Genomic DNA, 22,167 nt, shown 5'->3' on the forward strand with positions numbered 1-22,167 from the left:
AAAACAGAGCTCTGCCCCCTCTCCCCAATTCAGTAACTGAAATAATTTTGTGATGCAAAGCAATCGGAGTTCTGTGATTAGAATATGTAGTTGTGACAGCTGACACCGCCCTAAGGGGCTTCTCTGGACCTCCCGGTGCCTTATAAGGAATAACCGGAAGTCATGTATGTTTACCTCTAAGGTTCATTCTGAGCCCAGCAGAGGCCATAAACAGATGTCTGTGGCCTCTGCTGGGATCAGACAATCTCCAGAGGATGGAGGGGTGTTCGCTTAACCGTGGGGAGTTCCAGAAGGACCCCTGCAGATACAGGGGCATGCGTGTATATACTTAAGTAGATTAGTCTATTGACTATTCTAACAGCTCATTTATGTGCTGATCATAATGAAGACCTAAAGGTTCACTTACATCCTGTTAATCCTTTTTTCTAAGCAGTAGCAGCAGAACAGTGTCCAGTTTTGTTTGATACAGTTTCACCAGCCCTTAATTTCTCTAGTGGCTCATTACTTCTAGGTTATTTATTTATTTATTTATTTATTTATTTATTTATTTATTTATTTTGGTTTGATTCTTTTTAGTGCTTTCTGTACAAACAAAAAGCTTATAGTGAGGGTGTTTCATACAGATTCTAGCCTCTAGGAATTTTCTAGACAACAGCATATGGGCGTTCTTTTTCTAATGGCAGAACCTTGCAACACAATTGTGTGCTTCCTGCTCCAAGGCTGTGACAGCTGTAGAAAGGCTTCTGTCTCTTATATTTGAGCACACATACTCTGTCTGTCTGGATTTTAGAGAGAGCCTATCTCTGGATACTGGATGCAAGGGGTGGCAACAGGATTTGAGTGCTCCCTGAAGTATCTGGTGGGTCACTGTGAGATATAGGAAGCTGGACTAGATAGGTCCTTGACCTGAAGCAGCAGGACTCTTCTTATGTCAGACAGCACAAGCAAAGAAAATATCCAGGAAAAAAAATTAAATAAGGATTCGTGGTATGAACACTGAAGGTTAAAAGTTTTAGATCTGGCTAAAGGCTTACAAGAAAGCATAGCCATCAGAAGACTGGCCTAAATGAATTCAAGTCATTTGGATCAGATGAATGGCATCCTGTACTAAGGGCGCAATCCTATCCTGCGCTGGAACAGGCAAGTCAAGAAGCTTGCGCTGTATCCAGCGCAGGATAGGGGCCCAAAGTGGCTCAGTCAGAGGTAAGGGGAAACTTTGGTTCTATGGCCCCTATGGGTCTCCTCCGACTTGCACCACCTGAACTCCCCAGGCATGGGGGTTGGGATCAAGCATAACTGCTGGATCCCAGCCCCACCTCCTACTCCCCACCTGCCCACCCCAGAATGCCTCTGCACTTAGGCAAAAATAACCAAAGATGCAGGTATAAAATGGGAAATACCTGGCTTGGCAGCACAACATGTGAGCAGGATCTTGGAGTTGCAGTGGATCGCAAGATGAACATGAGTCAGCAGTGTGATGCACTGCAAAGAAAAAGAATGCCATTTTGGCCTGCATTAGTAGAACCATAGCTTCCAAGTTGTGAGAAGTCGTGGTTCCATTTTACTCTGCACTGATTAGACCTCACCTGGAATACTGCATCCAATTTTGGGCACTATCTATAAGCAGTAGAGAGAGTAGTTTGCAGTAGGTGTTTCCCACCATCCTTCAAGTGGCCATATTCAGAATTTTAAAGCTTACTTAAGCTTTGATTTCCAGCACACTTTACAGTCTGACAAACTTCCTAGAATGCTTAATAGAATAGAGCAGGGGTGCTCAATACGTCGATCGCGATCCACCAGTCGATCGCGAGGCAAAATGAGTCGATCGCAGGCTTCTCTCCCGTCTACGCATCCCTGGGAGTGAGCCCCATCCTGGGGGTGACGTATCCCTGGGAGTGAGCTCCTGTCCATGCATCCCTGGGAGTGAGCCCCATTGATTCTACTGGGGCTGACTCTTGAGTAGTCCTGGAGAGGAGCCGCTGGCAGGCTTCTCTCCCGTCCACGCATCCCTGGGAGTGAGCCCCGTTGACTCTACTGGGGCTGACTTACCTTTCCCCTGTTTTTGCACTGGTATGTATGGAGATCTGCAACTTCCCCCAACTTCCATCTGTTGGTTTTGCACAAGGGGTTTTGCACTGGTCTTGCTGTGATGTCTATATAGAGATCTTCCCTCCCCCACACCTTTCCCCTGTTTTTGCACTGGTCTGTATAGAGATCTGCTCCCCCCCCCCCACTTGTATTGGAATCGAGGAAGATCTGGTGAGAAGGTAGATGTGGTGTCAGCAGTGGCCCCTTTAAGGGTAAGGCCTGGGCATCCAGCAGAGTGTGCTGCACAGTAGCAGCCACTTGAAGGCAATAGGGCCCTCAGGGATATAAGAGCACCTGAGGCAGGAAGAGCTCCACTTATTTATGTGAGTCAGCCTTTTCCTACATGAAGATCATTAAGTCCAAGTACTGTTCCACCATGACTGATGAACATTTGGAAGTGTGCTTGAGGCTGGCTGTCAGCAGCTACTGTCTGGACTATGCATCCTTGGCTGATTCACTTCAGTGCAAGTCATCAAAGTAAACTCAAGTAATTACAAAAAATGTTTATAGTTAATTATGTTGTGTTGTGCAATATTGGCTCATGTGGATATGCAAGGTACACCAACATACATTGTACACACAAATGTTATATGTTATGATGGTGCGAACATTGTAAAAAAACTCTGGTAGATCTCCGGGCCTTGCTGGGTTTCAAAGTAGCTCTCGAGCCAAAAAAGTGTGAGCACCCCTGGAATAGAGGCATTATTCAAATCTAATGTTCCAAAAATCTTTTCTACACTGTCTGGGTTACGTGGAAAGTTAGCAGGATAAGGAGGTGAGGAGCTTCTGTTTAAGGACAATTCATTCATTAGGGATGATGATGTAAAGTAGGGCTAGGCAACCTATGACCTGATGGCTGGATTCAACCCGCCACCTGAAATAATCTGTCCCATAGTCCCAAAAAGATATATCCACCCGGCCTACAATGGTCCTAAAAAATTATTCAAGTTCGTAAAGCTTACAATGTAAGCAGAACAAGGGTAGGTAAAATAAAATACGATTCCTTTAAAAAAGTAGTCATGGAGCGAAGGGGAGGCAACTCTTTACTTAATTCCTTATCTTTATGTTTTGAACTGCTGCTTTATGGCCTTTATTGAGCTCTTGCTCCTGTTTTGCAACTGATTTCTATATCCTGTTTTTGTTGGATTATTGAATTTTGTGCATTGTATTTTAATGTATGTTTTAAATGATTCCATTTTGTGAGCAGCCCTGTGTTGTTTTTTTTCAACACAGATGTACAAGGCAGAATTTTTAAAAAATCATTAATGGACTGAAAAGTTGCCCAGAAAGTTCAAAACGTTTAATCTCAAGAAAGGGAGCAAAATTTTCATATACCAGGAATGCTCCCTTCTTTTGCTTTATGTAATTCCCTTCCAGTGGAAATCTTTCAGTTCCATAATGTTTGTTGTTGTAGGAGGGTATTTTTTTTCTCCTGTTAGTTTTGTCAGGATTTGAGTCTTGGGGCCTAATCCTACCCAACTTTCCAGTGCTGATGCATCTGTGCCGGTGAGGCATGTGCTGCATTCTGTGTAGCAGGAGCAGTCACAGAGGCCTCCTCAATGTAAGGGAATGTTTGTTCCCTTATTAGGCAGGATTGGGCCTCAGTCTCTGTGTTTTGTTTTGTTTTGTTTTCTTCTGCTGGTTTTACGATATTTACTGTATTTCACTGATGATTTCTTGTTGCATATTCAGTAATATTATTAGGGTGCAATCCTATCCTTCGCTGGAACAGGCAAGCCAAGAGGCTTGCGCTGTATCCAGCGCAGGATGGGGGCCCAAGGTGGCTTAGCCAGAGGCAAGGGGAAACTTTTCCCTTACCCCTGGGTAAGGTGCCTTTGGCCCAATGGGTCTCCTCAGACTTGTGCCACCTCCTCAGGTGGCACAAGTCTGAGGAGAGCGGAGCGGCTTGAAGCCGCTCTGTTCTCCCTGGGAACGGAGGTTGGAATCCGGCATAATTTCCGGATCCCAGGCCCACTCCCCACCCGCCCGCCCTGGGGCCGCCCACTGCCTGCCCTCCCCCCAACCAGGAACGCTCCCTCCCACCTCCCTCCTGCCTATCAAAGAGCCATGTGTCGACCCACCTGGGCCGATGTGAGACTCCCAGAGGAAGCCAACGTGGAGGCTTGCGTCAGCCTCTGCAGGCCGGTGCTCCTCTGAGCGCCAGCCCAGCTTACTCCTGAGGAGGCACAAACATGCCTTACGGCACATTTGCAACCCTCCTGGGCCTGCGCAAGGGACTTGCGCCGGCTCAAGTAGAGGGCTGGATTGTGCACTTAGTTGCTTTTATTTTGATTTTAATCTTTAAGTAAATTGTAATCTTAATTTACAAATTACTTTGAGAATAAATAGTTGAAAAGTGTCATATACTTGACACATAAATTAGGGCTGCTGTACAGTTAAAGAAAATCTATCGATCCCGTGATATTTTATTGATAATAGGATGGCATGCATACATTTGCACCTGAAAAAACAATACTACTGAAGAGAAACTCATATTGTTAAAACGATGCACCAATGTGTCATAGCAGATTCTATTTTGAGAGAGGCATGAATGTAGTAAGGGACAATGCTTCTTCTGTGGTGCCTGCCACCTATAGTTTTGTGACTTCTTGTATTAAAGTAATAATTTCAAAAATTGTATGCCTAGTTAATTGGGAAGGGTCTTTTTTGTTGATCCAAGCCAAATTGATTAATTAATTGAACCAGTGATTCAGCCCTATAAATATAATTAATATCTGGCTCTTGCAAGCAACTTACATTTCCAGATGCACTCCTACAACTGTTTTCTTGATGTTTGTTATATTACTTAGATAGGAGAATTCAAGGGGCAAAAGTGAAACATCAGACATCTAATAGGATATTCTTCATCACCTGCTACTGTAGCTTTTGTGCTAAGATCTCCTTTTTTATCCAGTCCCTCTCCTCCCCTTGCTAAAAGGATGAAGGTTTTCAGCTGTGTTGCATGTAGCTGATGATATTTATACACTCAGCCTTTGATAAGTTGCATGTGGGAGGGACATTACAAAGCAAAGATAACTTTCTGTGGCATTTGCTGTAATTTAGAACCCTTTTGCAATTTCAGTGCATATTTTTTTCTCCAATAAGGAATAAGTCACATGTGTGACTGGGTTAATATAGCAAGGGCAAGAACTTGCCTGTGAGTCAATCAGTTTTAGAGTGCACACTGGTCCTTTTGACTGCATCATACTAGAGCAATGGTTCTCAAACATTTTAGCACCAGGATCCACTTTTTAGAATGACAGTCTGTCAGGACCCACTGGAAGTGATGTCATTAATCTGGAAGTGATGTCATGACGTCATCAAGCAGGAAAATTTTTAACACCCCCATATAACAAAATCAGATTAAATGGGCAGCCCAATCCTAAAGGTGGTTAAGAGCTACTGCTGCATCCCATGACCCCACAGCAGCCATCAGAGGTCTCCTTGGTGGGGGAACTTTTGTCCCCTTCCCACAGGGAAAACTCCAAGCTCCACAACAGGGCTTCTCCAGTCTGAACCGGCTGTTTTGCTGGTGCACACTTAAGAGACTCCATATTGGGCCTTCTGGCTCAGCACAAAGTTCAGGATCAAGCAGGGCAGAGCTCCACCAGTCCCACCCCCTTCCTGCCCTGGTTCCTCCCCCACCCCACCCTGTTCTGCCCAGTCCCCACCTCCCCTGGTCCCAATACTAGTTACCACTAGTCGGTGCTGCTGGAGCGCCAGCCGGCCCTCCAAGCAGCACTGAGGTTCAGTACCTAGTGGCACTGGCCCAGCACCAGTTGCCGCTCCTCTCCAGGTACCACAGATGTGCCTTATGGCATGTTTGCGATACTCAGCACTGGTGGTACACTCATACTGCCAGCGTTGAAGAGTTCAGGATTGGGTTCTAAGTAAATTAAAAGTTTACAGTAAGTATAAGTTCTAAAATTTATTTAAAATAGAGAACATCCTCAGGCAGTTGCTGAACTGTTTAAAAAAAAAAAATTCCCCAAACATCCCAAAGTCTGCAATCCTATCCACACTTACCTGGGTATAAGCCCCATTGACTATCATTGCGAAAAGCATTTTCATAGTAGCCTGTTAAAAGTACAAATCTGTAACTCTTCTATAAAATACACATTGAAATGAATGAGGGACCCCCCTGAAATTGGCTTATGACTCAACTAGTGGGTTCTGACTCACAGAGAAACTCTGCATTAGAGGTCTCCAGGGGATTTGGCCTGGTATTTACAAGTATAGATGCTTTGGTTGATTCTGCATGTCACAAGAGTGCTACTGCCATTGCTTAGTGAGGATGAATCTAGAATAAAAGCAACTACTGTAACCTCACAGGTTAGTTTCATCAGCTAGCTCAGAGTTTCTCAAACTGTGGGTCGTGAGCCAATTTCAGGTGGGTCCCCATTTCATTTCATTTCAATGTTTTATTTTTAATATATTAGACTTGATTCTACCATGGTATGTGACTGCATTTGGGAAAATGCTACAGACCTGTACTTTGAACAAGCTACTATGTATATTCTTTTAACAGTGTTAGTAAATGGAACTTACTCCTGGGTAAGTGTGGGTAGGATTACAGCCTAGGATTGTTAAAAATTCTCCTGCTTGATGATGTCACTTCCGGTCATGACATAACTTCCGGTGGGTCCTGACAGATTCTCATTCTAAAACATGGGTCCCAGTGATAAATGTGTGAGAACCACTGAGCTAGCTAATCTGTATCCCATCTTCTTCTCAGCTGAGCTCAGAGTGGTCTGCATGGTAGTCTCCCCTTCACATACTCGCCATGCCTTACTTTAACCTGCTTTGATCTTCAGAGAGAGACTTATATGGTATACTTTCAGGCCATTCTAGCAGCCCTGCAAGTTAGCCTTTGAAGCTATTTGCTTATTCATATAGAACTTTCTTATACACTGTGATGAATGTCTGTCTGTTGCATTATATCCTTTTCTTCTCACATGGAACTCAAAGGAGGCATACAGAGTGTTCCCACCCTCACCCACCCCGCGCAATCCAGGCACTAAGTGGCCCCAAACCTGCTTAGTTTGGGAAGGAAGATCCATTCTGAAATGTTGTTGGTTCTTGAAAGAGAGAACCACTATGATTGTAAAAATCCCCTTGAGGGGTTTAGAAATGCCTGCCTATGTAAATCGCCTTGAATAAAGTCAGAGGAGTAATCCAATGACCAGAAAGGCGGTATATAAATACATTGTTGTTGTTGTTAGTTTTTGCAGTGGGACTAAACTAAGTGGGACAGTGAAATGACAGCAGATAATTACATTGATGTTTTTGCTCTTTCAGATTAGACACCAAAAACCTTCATTAATTATTCTGAATGAGTGTGAAGCAAGTTTTGCCTAATTGTCATTTCCTGTGCTCCCTTGTCTTGCTGTGATTCTTTGCCTTACACTGCCGATGCAAATTCAAAATGAAGACTTCATTTTCAACATCAAATAGCATACATTCTGTGTTTCTCAAAACCAAGATCAGCAATTCCATTTGGAGGTGGTGGGGAAGGGTTTGCTTAAAAGAGCTTCCTTATATACACACTGTTCAGTTCTGCACCTTTGATACAAGTCTGTCAAGTTTCAAATTAGCCCATCCATGCATAAAAGGCAAAAGATATTTATTAATAACAAAGAGGTGTGCAAACAACACCCAGGCCTTTGTAAAGGAAAAATATACAAAGAGATTTAACTCTGAAAGTTTAAGCAGCAGTCTCCAAGTGCTGGCATTTTGGGTTCACAAGTTGTGTTACATAAATGCAGACAGATGGGTGAACTCAGTGGACAATGTTATTTGGCAGATCAGATTGAATTATATTTGATGAACCCCTCTGGATTTGAGGCCTGAGTCACTGTAGCAGCAGTGCCTAAGAGGCAGAAATGTCCATCCTTATGCCTGATCTCCCTTGTCAATTGTTGCATTCGATTTGAGAGGAAGAAGCATAGTCTTGATGCAGTCCTATTCTCTCTTCTCCAGTTTTAGTTAGACCCTAGAGCACTGGAAATGTTGTTGCCCAACTCTGCTATAATCAGATATGGGGAGGATTAAGGAACTGCCCTTAGTATGAACTTCATAAAGAGAGAGCTTTGAACCTTCTTGCCAAAAAAAAAAAAAAAAATAGCCAAACAACTTTTGTTACATATTGTCTGCTAGGGTGTCAGGGAGAGGTTGCTCTAAGACAAAGAGCCATTAAATTGGCCATCACTGTTGCTGTCAGAATGGAAAAAGGAATTTAAAGCATATTTAATATTTTGCTGTAATCTGAATGACAAAACATTTGTTGGCTTTGTCTTCTGCCAGGCACTCTGGCTGGAATCTTGCCACCAGCACTTATCAGTCATCTCCTAACAGATGGATATCTGCAGTGAAAAGCACCGTAATTGGTTTCACACTTTTTGGAACCTCCAGTAGACAGGTGCTTATGGCTACACTGCTATTCCTTGTTATGCCTCTAAAAAGGGGAATTGACCAGCTTGATGGAGGAGAAGTCCATCACTGGTTACAAGCAGTGATGGGTATATGCAGTCTCCTGGCTTTAGAAGGAGGCTGTCTCTGAGTGCCGGATGCAAGGGAGTGGCAACAGTGCAAGTCCTCACGTAAGGATATAACAAATCGTCACTTAAAGTTGTTTTCATTTTAAGTTGTTTTGCTGTAAAGTTGATGAGAAAAAAAAAAATCAATTCCTGGCTGGGGCACTGTCTGTGTGGAGTTTGCACATTCTCCCCACGTCTGCATGGGCCTTCTCTGTCTGGCCCAGAAAGCTCACGTTTATTTCAGTGTTTAATATTAGAAGTGCTTTAGGTTTATTTGGAAATAGACTTCTTAACAGTACAATATAGACCATATAAGTGCCTGAGGACACTGCCTCTAAAACATGACTGACCTTGACATTTTTCAACCTTCTTTCCTCCCTCCCTCAGCATTGTTCCAGTTGACTGCTTTTCTTTCTATAGCATCTCCTTCTGTGATGGGGTGACGATTTCTTGAATTATGGACTGGATATTATCTATGCTTCTAGTTTCTACTTCTCAGTCATCATTTGCATAGGTGTTCATAGTCTCTCTCTCTTAATTAAACAGAATACAACACCTTTTAGCAGAGGTGGCTAGTGAATAAATAATCTTTCTTTACTGAAGAAGCAGAATGGTTTCTCCAAGGATTTCTAACCCCAGCTAAAGAGCTTTTGGTCTTTTGCAACAGCAACTGTTTGCTTCTTCTTCTTTTTTTAATATTGTTGAAATGCTAGAAAAGTCTGATTAGGTGGTCACCTTTATTATTTTAAAGGTGATCCACCTTTATTGGAGGTCCAATAAAGGCTGTCCTCTAGGATCTGTAGTCAACACTTTCCATGGCCATCTGCCTTTAAAAAAATCTTGCCAATACTTTCTGTAGGTCCACATTCTACATTTTTAATGTGTGCATCTAAAAGCAATGATAAGGTTGTAAGAGATCTGTGATTGAAGATCTCATGGGTTTTTTTTTTTTCTTTTAAGGGTAAATATGGCTGTAATTCAGATTGGGACCCCAGTGTTGCAGGTGGGTGGGTTACCCCTTTTCCTGTGCCATCTTCCTGATCTGAATCATTTCCCCTACCTCCTCTGTGGCTGCTTTTACCATTGATCACAGATCTCCTACCATCTTGTCTATTTTGGCTATAAGATGTTAAGTGTGCAGTAATATGCAAAGCAAAACACAACACACACATTTTTGTCCCCATGTGTGTCCTGTAGGTGCACTCATTGGGAAACAGTGATTAACTTTGAGTGCAATTTGGTGGCAGGCTTGGATTTGCCTCTGCATAATGCATGAAATAGTTCAAATGGTACCAACTCTGAAATTCACTTTAAACCCCTGATTCACTTTAAACTCCTTGAACAAACTAAAGATGCCTTCTTGCTGTTTGGGGGGGGGGGTACCATATCATATAAACAGTCCTTCAGTTTACTAGTAGAAGATACCTTTACAGATAGCTGGAAGTACTTTACATACCTATTGTTGCTATTGTGCTATTGCTGGGCATTTTGGTATCGTCAAATACTAAGATGTTGCATCGTCTTCTGAACTGGACCCTGCAGGTTTCGTATCAGTTCAGCACTGACCTTGCTGACTAGCAAGGGGCCAACTGGGGCTACAGTCAGCATCTTGCCTTCTGCTGGGATCTTTCTACTCTATTCAATGAATAGAACATGTTAGTTCTAGGGCCAAACTGTTGGTTTAATAAGGGCTATAAAGTCTGCCCAGAACAATAAGCACATCATGCTGTCAAGTTCAAAGTAACATCACTGGTCCACCTAGCCTCTTATTATCTCCTCTGATTGTCAGCATTTCTCAGCAGTCTGAGGCAGGTGCTCTGTTACCTGAGATTCTTGTAATCAGAGATGCCTGTGTTGGAACACAGAGCACAATACTAACCAGGTCTACTCAGAAGTAAGTTCTATTGTGTTCAGTGGGACTTACTCCCAGGAAAGTGAGGTTAGGATTGCAGCCTCGGTCTTCTGCATTTAAAGCCTGTGCTTTAACCACTGAAATATGGCCCCTCCTTGATCTATGGCATTGGTTCCATTTGCTCCCATAGTGCCTTGTGCTTGCATCCCTGCCTCTGAACTCTTAACATGTTTCTCATGTAGAGCAACTATGCAAAATGAATGCAAAAATGTGCAGGTGAGAGTGCAAATGATGTGCAGGGGAGCCCTTTCAGCAAGTGGCATGACAAGGATTCCTGGGAAGAAGTGAAAAAAAAGAAAAGCAAAATGTTAGATTTCTTTGTATGCCCTTTTATGTTAAGAGGAAGTTATTTGGTAATCTATTTTCTCCTAGGAATCTCTTTAAGCCCGAGTCATTGTATTTTATTGGTACTTGCTGATCTCTGTCAAATAAATCAGAGCATCTCTGTCAGGCGCACCTAACCTGAGGCAAGGTTTAATTTTATTTTCTTCACTACTTTCAGGATACATTTTATCCCACTGATTTAATTTGTACAGTTAACAAGTCTGTCAGACTGTTGGTGATAAATGCAAACATCTACTTCGTAAGATTCTCTATAGTGCAGCAGGTGGGCTAACACTACTATATCTTGCACACTGATTGTGAATAATCTTGCACAGATAAAAATTGATGGAGAAAATTCACTAGGAACTTCTCATATGTTTCCTTGAAAAGAATGGTAAAGATAAGGTAGTTGGAAGGAAAGCTTCCAGTGAATTGTGACCAGTATTGTTATTTTCAAATGAAAAAAATCTTGTAGCTTTTTCCAATTCAGGTGCTAAAAATTAAAGCATCCGTTGTTTTTCTGAGATATTGGAACTCTCCTTAGCAATTTTGTTGTAAGGGTTTTCCCTTGTTGTTTATGATTACAAAGAACAAGACTGTTTAAAATAGGCAAATTTATGTTAACTTTTTTGGGGGGAAAGACTCCTATTATTAAACTAGTGAAGTCACTATCAGTTTGAAGGGTTGCATTTTGTTCTTCGGATGTGTACTCTTGCAGGAAGGTGTTTGCCCAGTGATTGAGGTTTGGCTTGTGCTGGAGGATCCAGACTTTGCTGGGGGAGATGGAATGGAGATGGAGACCTCTTAGAAGGTGTGTTGTGATCCTGTTTTAGGGCACAATCCTATTCAACTTTCCAGCACTGATGAGCTGCAATGCTGCTCTACGGTAAGGGAACAAACTTGACCTTACCTTGAGGAAGCCTCCATTACTGCCCCCTTCACTGCACGATGTAGTGCACACCCTGTTGACATGACTACATTTGTGCTAGAAAGTTAGATAGGATTGGGCCCTTAGACTGAAGGAGTCTGGTGCCAGGTGTTGGAATTTCAGTATGTACATGCTACATGGAGAATAGGAGAATGTACCTGAAGCTAAGCATGATTCCACAGCTGGATGTAAAGTAGTGGATTTTATATATGCAGTTGTCATTAAAAAATTAATTTTCAGCATATATCTAGGTCAAAGTCTGTTTCATGTGTGCAGCGTGTGTTATTCAGTTACAAGACAAAATTACATTCCCTCTGCACAGCCTTTGTATTAGGCTCTTCTCTGCAGCCTCAGGGCTCTGACCAGGAAACTTGACCAACCTTTTCTCTTCAGTAGCTAGAACGCTGAGTTGGAACTTGGGGTGTACTAAATTTGTATATCAAACTATGAAATGCAGTTGATAGCCTCATCTCCTCCACCCCATCAATTCCCTTATATATGATATACCGTATTTTTCGCTCCATAAGACGCACCTGACCATAAGACGCACCTAGTTTTTAGAGGAGGAAAACAAGGAAAAAAATATTCTGAACCAAATAGTGTAATAAAATATTTAATAAATTATAACAGAATAACATTTGAACCATGTAAAGTGAACAGCAGTCAACAGTGGCATTAAGAACCATTATCACTGTCATTAACAAATGGAGAGACTTAAAGGTTTGAGTACTCTAGTTTTCTGGAAACCCCAAGAACTCATCATCGCTAGAGTCAGAATTTATGAAGCTCACAAAAGCAGGTGCACACAAATAGGGGATCACATTATCTTTCTGCTACAATGATGTTCTGCCAAATTCCAAACCACTGGGCCTCGTGCCCGCTTAAGGCTGATCAGTCCCCCTTGTGCAACTCACCAGTGCAGCAAGCAAAAGTGAGTCCAGTTCCAGTCCACAGATGCCAAGTAAATCAGTCCCATCAATCAGAGTTACCAAATCAGAGTCCGGAGCCAATAAGCCAAATTACAGTCCAAGGTCAAGTTCCAGGTAGCTCAGTCAAATCCATCAGGGTACCCAAGTCCAGTCACAATCCACAGTCAGATTCCAAATTGAATAAACCCAGTCAGTCTCCTCTCCTACCTCCAACCTGCACTCCTTCAAAACCCACAAACCCTTTCTGCCTCTGGTACTCCTTATATCCCTGAGGGCCCTATTGCCTTCCAGTGGCATTAGCTGTGCAGCACACTCTGCTGGATGCCCAGGCCTTACCCTTAAAGGAGCCACTGCTGACACCACATCTACCTCCTCACCAGATCTTCCTGGATTCCAATAAAAGGGGGGGGAAGCAGATCTCTATACAGACCAGTGCAAAAACAGGGGAAAGGTGTGGGGAAGGGAAGATCTCTGTATAGGCATCACAGCAAGACCAGTGCAAAACCCCTTGCACACAGAACCAACAGATGGAAGTGGGGGGGGGGCAGATCTCCATACATACCAGTGCAAAAGCAGGGGAAAGGTGTGGGGAAGGGAAGATCTCTGTATAGACATCACAGCAAGACCAGTGCAAAACCCCTTGCACACAGAACCAACAGATGGAAGTGGGGGGGGGGGCAGATCTCCATACATACCAGTGCAAAAGCAGGGGAAAGGTGTGGGGAAGGGAAGATCTCTGTATAGACATCACAGCAAGACCAGTGCAAAACCCCTTGCACACAGAACCACACAGAACCGTCAGGTGTTCACTCCCTGGGCTCCCTGGACTCACTTCCTAGGCTCCCTCCCTGGGCTCACAAGCCTGCCAGGGGCTCACTCCTAGCGATGCTTGGACGGGAGAGAAGCCTGCGATTGACTCATTTTTCCTGGAGATCGACTGGTAGCTCTCAATCGACATAATGAGCACCCCTGCTGTAGGGGCTTGCTCAGCAAGACTGCCACCCCACCCACGCTTTCCTGGGAGTGAGCCCCAGTGACTCTGAGACTTACTTCTGAGTAGACAGGAGGGCTTGCTCAGCAAGACTGCCATCCCACCCACACTTTCCTGGGAAGGCGAGCAGAGCAGAGCGGGCAGGGGGCGGGGCTGGGGGCGGAATTTTTTTTTTTTTTGCAGTATTTGCTCCATAAGACGCACACACTTTTCCCCCCACTTTTGGGGGGGGGGAAAGTGCGTCTTATGGAGCGAAAAATACGGTATTATATAATATTATTATCCCATTATAATGGGATAATAATATTATATAATACCGTATTTTATATAATAAAATATAAATACTGTATAATACCGTATAATACCGTATAAATACCGTATAAATAATAAATAATAAATATACCGTATAAATAATAAATACCGTATAAAACCGTATATATATCTATATATATATATATATATATATATATATATATATATATATATATATATATATATATATATATATATATATAATGGCAGCAGAGAACAGGAACCAAGGAGTCAGAAAGTAGGGATGTTGCAGAACCTGAGCCCTGCTAGCAGAGATGCCCCTCCTGTCTCCCATGCAGAGTCCTACCCTGGCAGGTGAGGAGTAGGTTTATTCCTAGAAACCAGCATTATCCTAATGTTCTGCTTCTTCCTGTGGGCAATATATGATATGATATGATATATCTTCCTATTATATGCTTGGCTTGTAATGTGCTTTGAAATTGTAAAAGAAAACCATCATTGTCACTGCAACATCAGCATCTGAGTTGTATATCACAATATATTCATATTTAGATGTGAAATTTTCAGCCAACTTGCTTCTCACCTCTTCTGTTACAAAACTGTATTTTGTGTATATTTTCAGATACAGAGACAAGTGAGAAACTCCAGAAAAGTGGGATCCTCCAGGTGTTTGCCAGTTTGTTGACTTCGCAGTCTTCCTGCACTGCAAAAGTAGCTAACATCATAGCAGAAGTAGCCAAAAATGGTGAGGTTTTCCACAAGGCCTTTTCTGCTGGAACATCTTCAGTTTTGCAGCTCACTTGTCAGTATGTTTTACTTCATTTATGTTTTCATTTTATAGAATAGATGTTTTTCATCGCTCTCTCTTTCCACTCTTTTTGTTTTGTTCTGCCTTGATAATAGATTAGTTCTTAGTCATCCAGTTGCTAGATACATCAAAGCAGCACAGATTTGCAATCCTTCTTGTTGTCTGAACTGTTGTAGAAAATCCATTCTGTGTGTTTTTCTGACAGAACTATTCTGAGGAACTTTTCTCACAGCTGTGTCTACAGGTACCACTGTGCAGGCACATTGTGATAGTGTGTGGGTTAAACTTTAACACAGTACTTGTAGTCATGCACTTATCTGTTATGTCTTTGGTTCATTCTTATCTACATCTGTCTCTCTTCCAAGCCACTTGTCAATGTCATCCTAAGAGAACTGCTGTTTAGTCAAACTTCTGATATATAAAAAGTTCCATAGAGGCATTAGGCTAACGTAAAAGATGTGCAGTCTTTATTGCTGAGGCTTTTAGTGGGGCCTAACAGACTGATGCCAATATCTTACAATCAGAGGTGTTTGAAAACAGTTATTTATTTTACCCAGAAGTAAGCCCATTATGTTCAGTAAGACATCAGCTGTAATCCTATTTTGCTCACCAGAAACAAACACCTCTACTTATAATATTATCCCCAGCAAGCTCTTTACTCCAAACTCCAGTTAGCCTTAGCAGCTAGAATAACAAATCTAGCAGGAGCTGACCAGAATGGGGCATATCTCACACTGCACTGCTGTTCCACACACAGCTCTTCAAACATTTAAATTCCTTCATTTTTGAAGATTCTAATATCAGTCTGATCAGTTTCCACTTAATAAAATAATGGTAACTGTATATGTGGGGAAAACGTGTGTTTACAGGTTCTGAAAGCCTGCCCTGCTTGAGTAACTGAATATAGTTCTATTATTTTGTTTGTTGGCTGTCTTACAAAACATTAAAGTATTTCAAAGATAAGCCTAGCCTCACAATAGCCATCATCCAAGGTGAATGGCTTTTGCTCCTTGTTGAATAGGTGAGTTGTAAATTGACAAAGCAGTTTCAGTCACATAGCTGTGGAAATCTGGGGTGGTCGGACCACAAGGCAGTGTTGTAGTTCTGGCACACCTGGGCACAATGTTCTGCTTCCCTTCTGTTACAGAATAACCAGTTGGTTGAACTGGAAGGGGGAAGCCAAAAAGCAGCATGTAGCGTTTTGTTTTCATTCCTATGCGCACCGTTCTCCTGGCTCTTTGGTGGATAGTGTGGTGTTGCAGTGGCAGTGTAGGGCTAGGAGGAGAGAGCCCCAGGTTCAAATCTCCATTTAACTATGAAGTGTACTGGGTCTCAGCCTCACAACTGTTGTGAGGATAAAATGCAAAAGTGTGGAACCTTTTATGCTGTCTGGTAAGTTCATTGTTGAGCAGGGAAACCCAAGTGTTTCAACTGCAACTCCGGCACATTGTTTGATAAAAAATGACTTTTTCTCCTGCCTACACTTCTGCAGAATACCTACCTTGCAGTATAGGTAGACCCAATTATATGCAACTTTCCAGCAGCCGCAATGCAGCCCCAAGGTAAGAGAAGAAACATTCCCTTACCATGAGGGGGCCTCCATGAGTGTCCCTCCACTGCAGGATGCAGGATACACCCCGTTGGCATGCCTGCATCAGCACTGGAAAGTTGGATAGGATTGGGCTCTTAGTGTTTAGCCTATGGCCTGCTTTGAGCTGTATTTTTGACATTTTGTTATACTTCCGTTCACTGTTTAATAAAAGTTTTGTGTTGAAACTTAGATACTTCCTTTAAACATCAGAATTCAGCAACTGAGTTTTCTGAGTTCAATTCAGTAAATTGAGTTTTTTGTGATGGAGTCTTTAGATCCTGCTTAATGTATGGAGAGCTGGACAAAAGTGGCCTTTATTCTCATTGTCTCTTGCCTGTATTACCTGTTCCCCAAAGTATGATTGGTGTTTAATTTTGAGATCTTGAGATGAAGGTTAGTTAAAATACATTTTAAGCCTGCCAAATGAATCTATAATGGAGAAAAGATCACTAGAATTTTGAATATGCCTATAATTCCTAGGTGTTATTGTTGTTGAAAATGGAGCATGTTTGTTCTAGACATAAATTAGTTCTTATGCAGAATGGCGGCTGCATTGCTTCCGCTATATATGTGAATTTGGAAAAGAAAACTGGAGAAGACATGACTCCTTTACCAAGAAAACTATCAATCCTTATCAATGACCCTTTAATTAACCCTCTGCCTTCGGCTTGTAGAATTTATGCGGAATCCATGTGTGGATGCTGGCTTGATCCCACCGCTGGTGCAGCTCTTAAATTGCAAAGATCAGGAAGTGCTTCTTCAAACAGGACGTGCCTTGGGCAACATATGCTATGACAGCCGTAAGTGTCCAAATATCAATTTTTTTTGTTTCTTGTTGTTCATTTTTTCCTTTTTTGTTTTGTTGTTGGCAGTGCTAATTTCTGTAAGACATCTGTGGATGCTGTCACAATTAATCCTACTTGAATGACAGGTTGTCAAAAGTCCCACTTTTCAAAATGGAAACAGCCAAATCCTTGGCAAATATGGTGGGGTTTTGCGGACTGAGAAACAAATGCCTTAAAAAAAATTATAGCTTTGTCTAATTTTGTTTTGGTAGATAATATTGATTGGGTAATAGAAGGAGGCTGTTTTATTCAACCCACATAATGAGCCTGGATGGAACTTGCTCACACTCAGAGCTCTTACTGGTCACTATATTTGGCATTGCAAATGAATTGGTCTGCTGGTATTATGCAACACACCTGCATCCTTTAGAATGGGTTGTGTTGATAAATACAATTCTGTCTTGCATATGAGGATTAGACTAGCTGAAGAGCATGAAATTTACAGGGCTATAATTCTGTGATGCAGTGGTCCCATATACTTTATGTTTAAGTATCCTTGATGGCCCCAGACAGAAAAAAAAGTATACATAAGAGGCTTTCCAGCATTGATGCAACTGCAATGCAGCCTTGAGGTAAGGGAACAAATGTTCCTTTAACTTGAGGAGGCCTCTGTGAACCCAATCCTGAGCTTGGTGTGCCGGCTTACTGTCAGCACGCACTGTCGCAAATGTACCTTAAGGCACGTTTGCGAGCCCTAGCACCGGTGCTCTGCCAGTGGTAGCCTAGCACAGGTCAGCACCGGACTACCACCGGGTGAGCACCAGAGCTCGGCAGTCACGCGAACCAACAAGCAGCTGTGAAGTAGGTGGAGCAGTGGGGGGAAGCATTCCACAGCAGGGGGCGGTGTAGCAGGCTCACCGCCCATCATAGAGGATCTTGATTCTCCACCAACCTTTGGGTTGGCAGAGAATCAAGTAGCCCCATTGTAGGGCTACTCGCTTTACCTTGGGGAAAGGGGACGAAAGTTCCTTTCTCCAGAGAGCTGCCAGCGGCTACCTGGAGTGCACTGGATGCAGCAGCAGCAGCAGCCATTTTTGGCGCCACTGCAGCCCCTTGCCCCAGGCAGCTCCGAATTGGGCTGTGGGAGTGCCCCCCTACAGCAGAATGCAGTGTGTGCCCCATTGGTACAGCTGCATTAGTGCTGGAAAGTTGAATAGGATTTGGCCCTAAACCACACATCTAGGTGTTCTGTGGCACCCCAAAATGTTTGTGGGCAAAATAGATTTTTCTTTTCAAACAACGTCGTTTTTGATATTTATTTGTTTTAAAAAATGTAAATACAGGCAATTGTACAACTACTGTGTTACCCCAATTTTGAGAGTGAAGCTCACAAGTCTAAATATTTTTGTCATAAGCCAGAATGTAAATTCTATTCCATTTAGGAATTTCATCTTCCACGTATAAAGGTAAGAATGAATTTTTATTCTAGAGATCTAGAATCACGTGTGTGATTTCTTGGAAGATACTGACATCCACAAATAGACAGTTGGAGTTGAAGGCAAATGTGAAATTTTGTGGTATTGTACTTTATTTGTATACTCTCACCCCATTTGGTTTCTCCATTGCTAGAGACACCATTCTTCAGTGCCTATTTTATGGCTATTTTTGATAAACAATATCAGAGCATGTGGTCCATACAAGTAAAAGGTAGTTCAAATAAAAGTTGAGATCAATATAATCTTGCTAACAAAATTTTGCTGATGGAGACATCATTCTAATTAGTCTTCTTTATCTCCCCCCCCCCCAATAATTTTGTCTTCATTGAATTTTGTAATTTTTCCCACCTTGCTTAGGTTTTGCAGCTATCATAGGCTGTGCAATTGAACTCTATACCCACTTCCTAGCGCAAAAAAAGATTTTTTTTTATTTTAACATAAATTGTGTTATAGGAAATTAACTACAAATGCCAGCTGGTTTATCTTCTAAGAACAGTATAATTCAAGTCTGACATGGTAATTCTCTCAGTGTGGCGACCTATTTAACACATGCTTTTTCATCTCAAGAGTGATGTGATAGTCTTGGCACTATCATTGGCACTTTACTGTATTCAGAGAATTCAACTGAATGGGAATATTTAACAATGAAGGGCAAAGTAGATGGAGAGGTGTAAGAAGACTGAAAGTCCAACAGAATCCTTGGAGACAGTAGATGGTTTATAAAGGGATTTGAAATATTTATGTAAATTCTGCTTCCTTGGGCCTAGCCCACCTAAGGGACCACTTTTCATTAAAATTAGAGGTCTGGATTCAGTGCTATGAAAATAAAAAGTGGACACCCAGCATAATATGCAAAGCTTCAAAGAAGTTAGATCTTTGTTCGAAGAGTGTCATATATAGAACTGACTGTAGCAATGTTGATAGTCTCAATACAAGGCCCATAAGAAATGTAATTATTAAGCATGGCAGAAGTCAGTGGTTTGTCATTCTATAACTGTACAATAAGTTCGTCCAACCTGTGACAATGTTGTCCCAATGCAAATCTCAGTCTGTTACTCAAGAGACATGTATTTGCAGAAATAATTAATACAGCAAGTGCATTTAGATATTAATCAGTTCAGTAAATGTCAGCTAATCATAATAGGAAATGTCAGTCATATGCCTAGGGACATGGTGAAGTATGTGGTCTTTAATGTCATTTGGGCATTAGAGCAAGAGTACATAGATGTGTTCTCGATAATCACTTCACGCTTATGAAGCTCCTTTTCCCTTTGAGGCGTAGCACAAGGTGATATCTAAGTATTCTTTGGAAACAAACATCTTTTAGATTGTGAATTTAGTGACTTGGGATAAAGAGGAAGGAGATTATTTCAGGATACAGTATCTGTATTTTTATTTATTTGTAAACTGTGTTTTATCTGTCTTGAGGCTCTGGGGTTAAGCAGAAAATACTTTGAACATACTTCCTTTCAAGAAATTCCACTGAGCCTGTTATGCATAGATTTTGACATCTTAGCTTATATGATAAGTAAGCATGCAGATGGAATGGTATTCTCCAGCTTTTACCTGCTCAGTGGTTCTGGGTGCTAGAAGCACACTTCTCAGAGTCTAGTCTAGACTTTCAGTTCAATCTCGGAAAATGAAGAATAGTCCCAGTGAGTGACAGCATCTAAGAATCACAGCTGGGTCCAGACAGGGACCTTGTCTGTGATGACATGGTCCCAGTTCCACAGCTTACAAAGTTCTCCTGATTAGCCAACTTTCTTTGCTAGCTTGTGAAAGCAGCACTGCCAGCTGGCTAATTGAGAGGAAAAGAAGTGTCCACATTCCAGCTTCTAGAACAATTGCAAGACTTCAGCCCTTTTATTCTGTAGCAAAACTTCTTGCTACAGAGCAACCTGCTATTCTCCTAACACTACAGCTCCTTATTGCCTGCACAATGATCACAGCAGTTAACTAATAAGCACGCGGAGGAATCATGTTCCTGTGTTTAAATTAAAGCAAACCATTATACTATCTCTGCTGGCTGAGTAAGGAATGACTCTTTATACAGGGGCTGAAAGAGTACAAAAGATTGGGAAATGGTGGGGTCAAACTACATACATTTAGGGTGTTATCCTAACCCACTTTCCAACCCTGACCTAAGGGCAATGCAGCTCCTAGGTAAGGAAACAAACATTCCCTTATTTAGAGGAGGCCTCTGTGGGTGCCCCCCAACTGTAGGATGCTAAACACGTCCCTTAGGCACAGGTATGCCAGTGCTGGAAAGTGGGTTAGGATTTGGGCCTTAGTTAGTGAATGTCAAGGTGTGGTTGTCCCTTCCCCTGGGGGCTCATCCCAAGGAATTGGGTTCATATCATGCGTTTGAGGTATGACATCTGAGATGCAGGGAGGACCCCAGGGCCCCAAAACACCACAATGAACAACTGGGCAGATACTGCTCAGATTCCTTTATTGGCACTTTGTGCCACCAAGTGGCTCCCCCACTTCCATTATAGGGTTTCCCAGACCTCTTTCTGCTGGCAATGATTCATTTTCTTCTTTTTATCACACAGATCCCCTTCAGACCAGACAGGCCATCCTTGAAGTCTTTTTAAGGAGTGCAACTGCTGCAAAGTGTGCCAATTGGTAATCCAAAGAGGTGCAGCCTGCACTCCTTATAGAGGACTTGTGCATAGATTAATTATAAACCTAGATACTAGGTAAATTAATTTACCAGGCAAATTATCCTAATTAAAACTTACAGAGAAAGCTTCAGTTAAAGTTATTTATCAATATCACAGTAGATCTTAAAATAGTATGATCCTGATCAGCAGTATGCGAATCTTGGAATAAATGCAGAAGTAACACTTTTCCATAAATGAGGAAGCACAGCAACAGCATTGGCCACAAATCATTATTTTATGCTTTTCATTCATTACTGTAAATGAGTGAAATGTGATAGTCATTGAGTTTAAAACACACGAATTAAAAATACAAAATAAAGAAGGCCCTTTATGAGCTGTAGGTGGCCACAGTTTCTTTCATTCGTTAACTTAAACCCAGTCCTGTTGAGCAGTGGTTCTCACAGGTTTAGTACCGGGACCCACTTTTTAGAATGAGAATCTGTCAGGACCCACCAGAGGTGATGCCATGACCTGAAGTGTCATCATCAAGCAGGAAAATTTTTAACAATCCTAGGCTGCATCATTCCTACCAACACATACCCAGGAGTAAACCCCATTGACTATCATTGTTAAATGCATAGTGGCCTGTAAAAAGTACAGATCTGTAACATTTCCCCAAATGCAGTCAAATTCATGGTAACATGAAGCCTAAAATATTAAAATGAATGGGAACCCATGTGAAATTGGCTCACGACCCACCTAGTGGGTCCTGACCCACAATTTGAGAAACACTGCTCTTGAGGATTCAGCAGTCATGTGGAACCCATTATGACTACTGAAGTGACTTCTTCTGTCGTAAAATGGCCCGATAGAGCAAGACAGAACTGCAACTCAACCGCT

At 42.1% G+C, this 22,167-nt stretch overlaps 1 protein-coding gene across 4 annotated transcripts in view; it reads left to right on the forward strand.

Moving 5' to 3' along the window:
• The window catches only part of RAP1GDS1 (Rap1 GTPase-GDP dissociation stimulator 1), a 109,938-nt gene that overhangs the window by 44,876 nt on the left and 42,895 nt on the right, over window positions 1–22,167 (forward strand). For 3 of the 4 annotated variants that reach the window (XM_066632848.1, XM_066632850.1, XM_066632849.1), the window contains exons 3-4: window positions 14,604–14,726; window positions 17,055–17,180. In XM_066632848.1, coding sequence (XP_066488945.1) covers window positions 14,604–14,726; window positions 17,055–17,180 — 249 coding nt within the window. Of the gene's footprint in view, window positions 1–14,603; window positions 14,788–17,054; window positions 17,181–22,167 lie in introns of those variants that run through there. The other variant, XM_066632852.1, reaches the window with a different exon arrangement.

This window comes from Tiliqua scincoides, chromosome 6 (genome assembly GCF_035046505.1).
Source record: "Tiliqua scincoides isolate rTilSci1 chromosome 6, rTilSci1.hap2, whole genome shotgun sequence".
Taxonomy (NCBI): Eukaryota; Metazoa; Chordata; class Lepidosauria; order Squamata; family Scincidae; genus Tiliqua; species Tiliqua scincoides.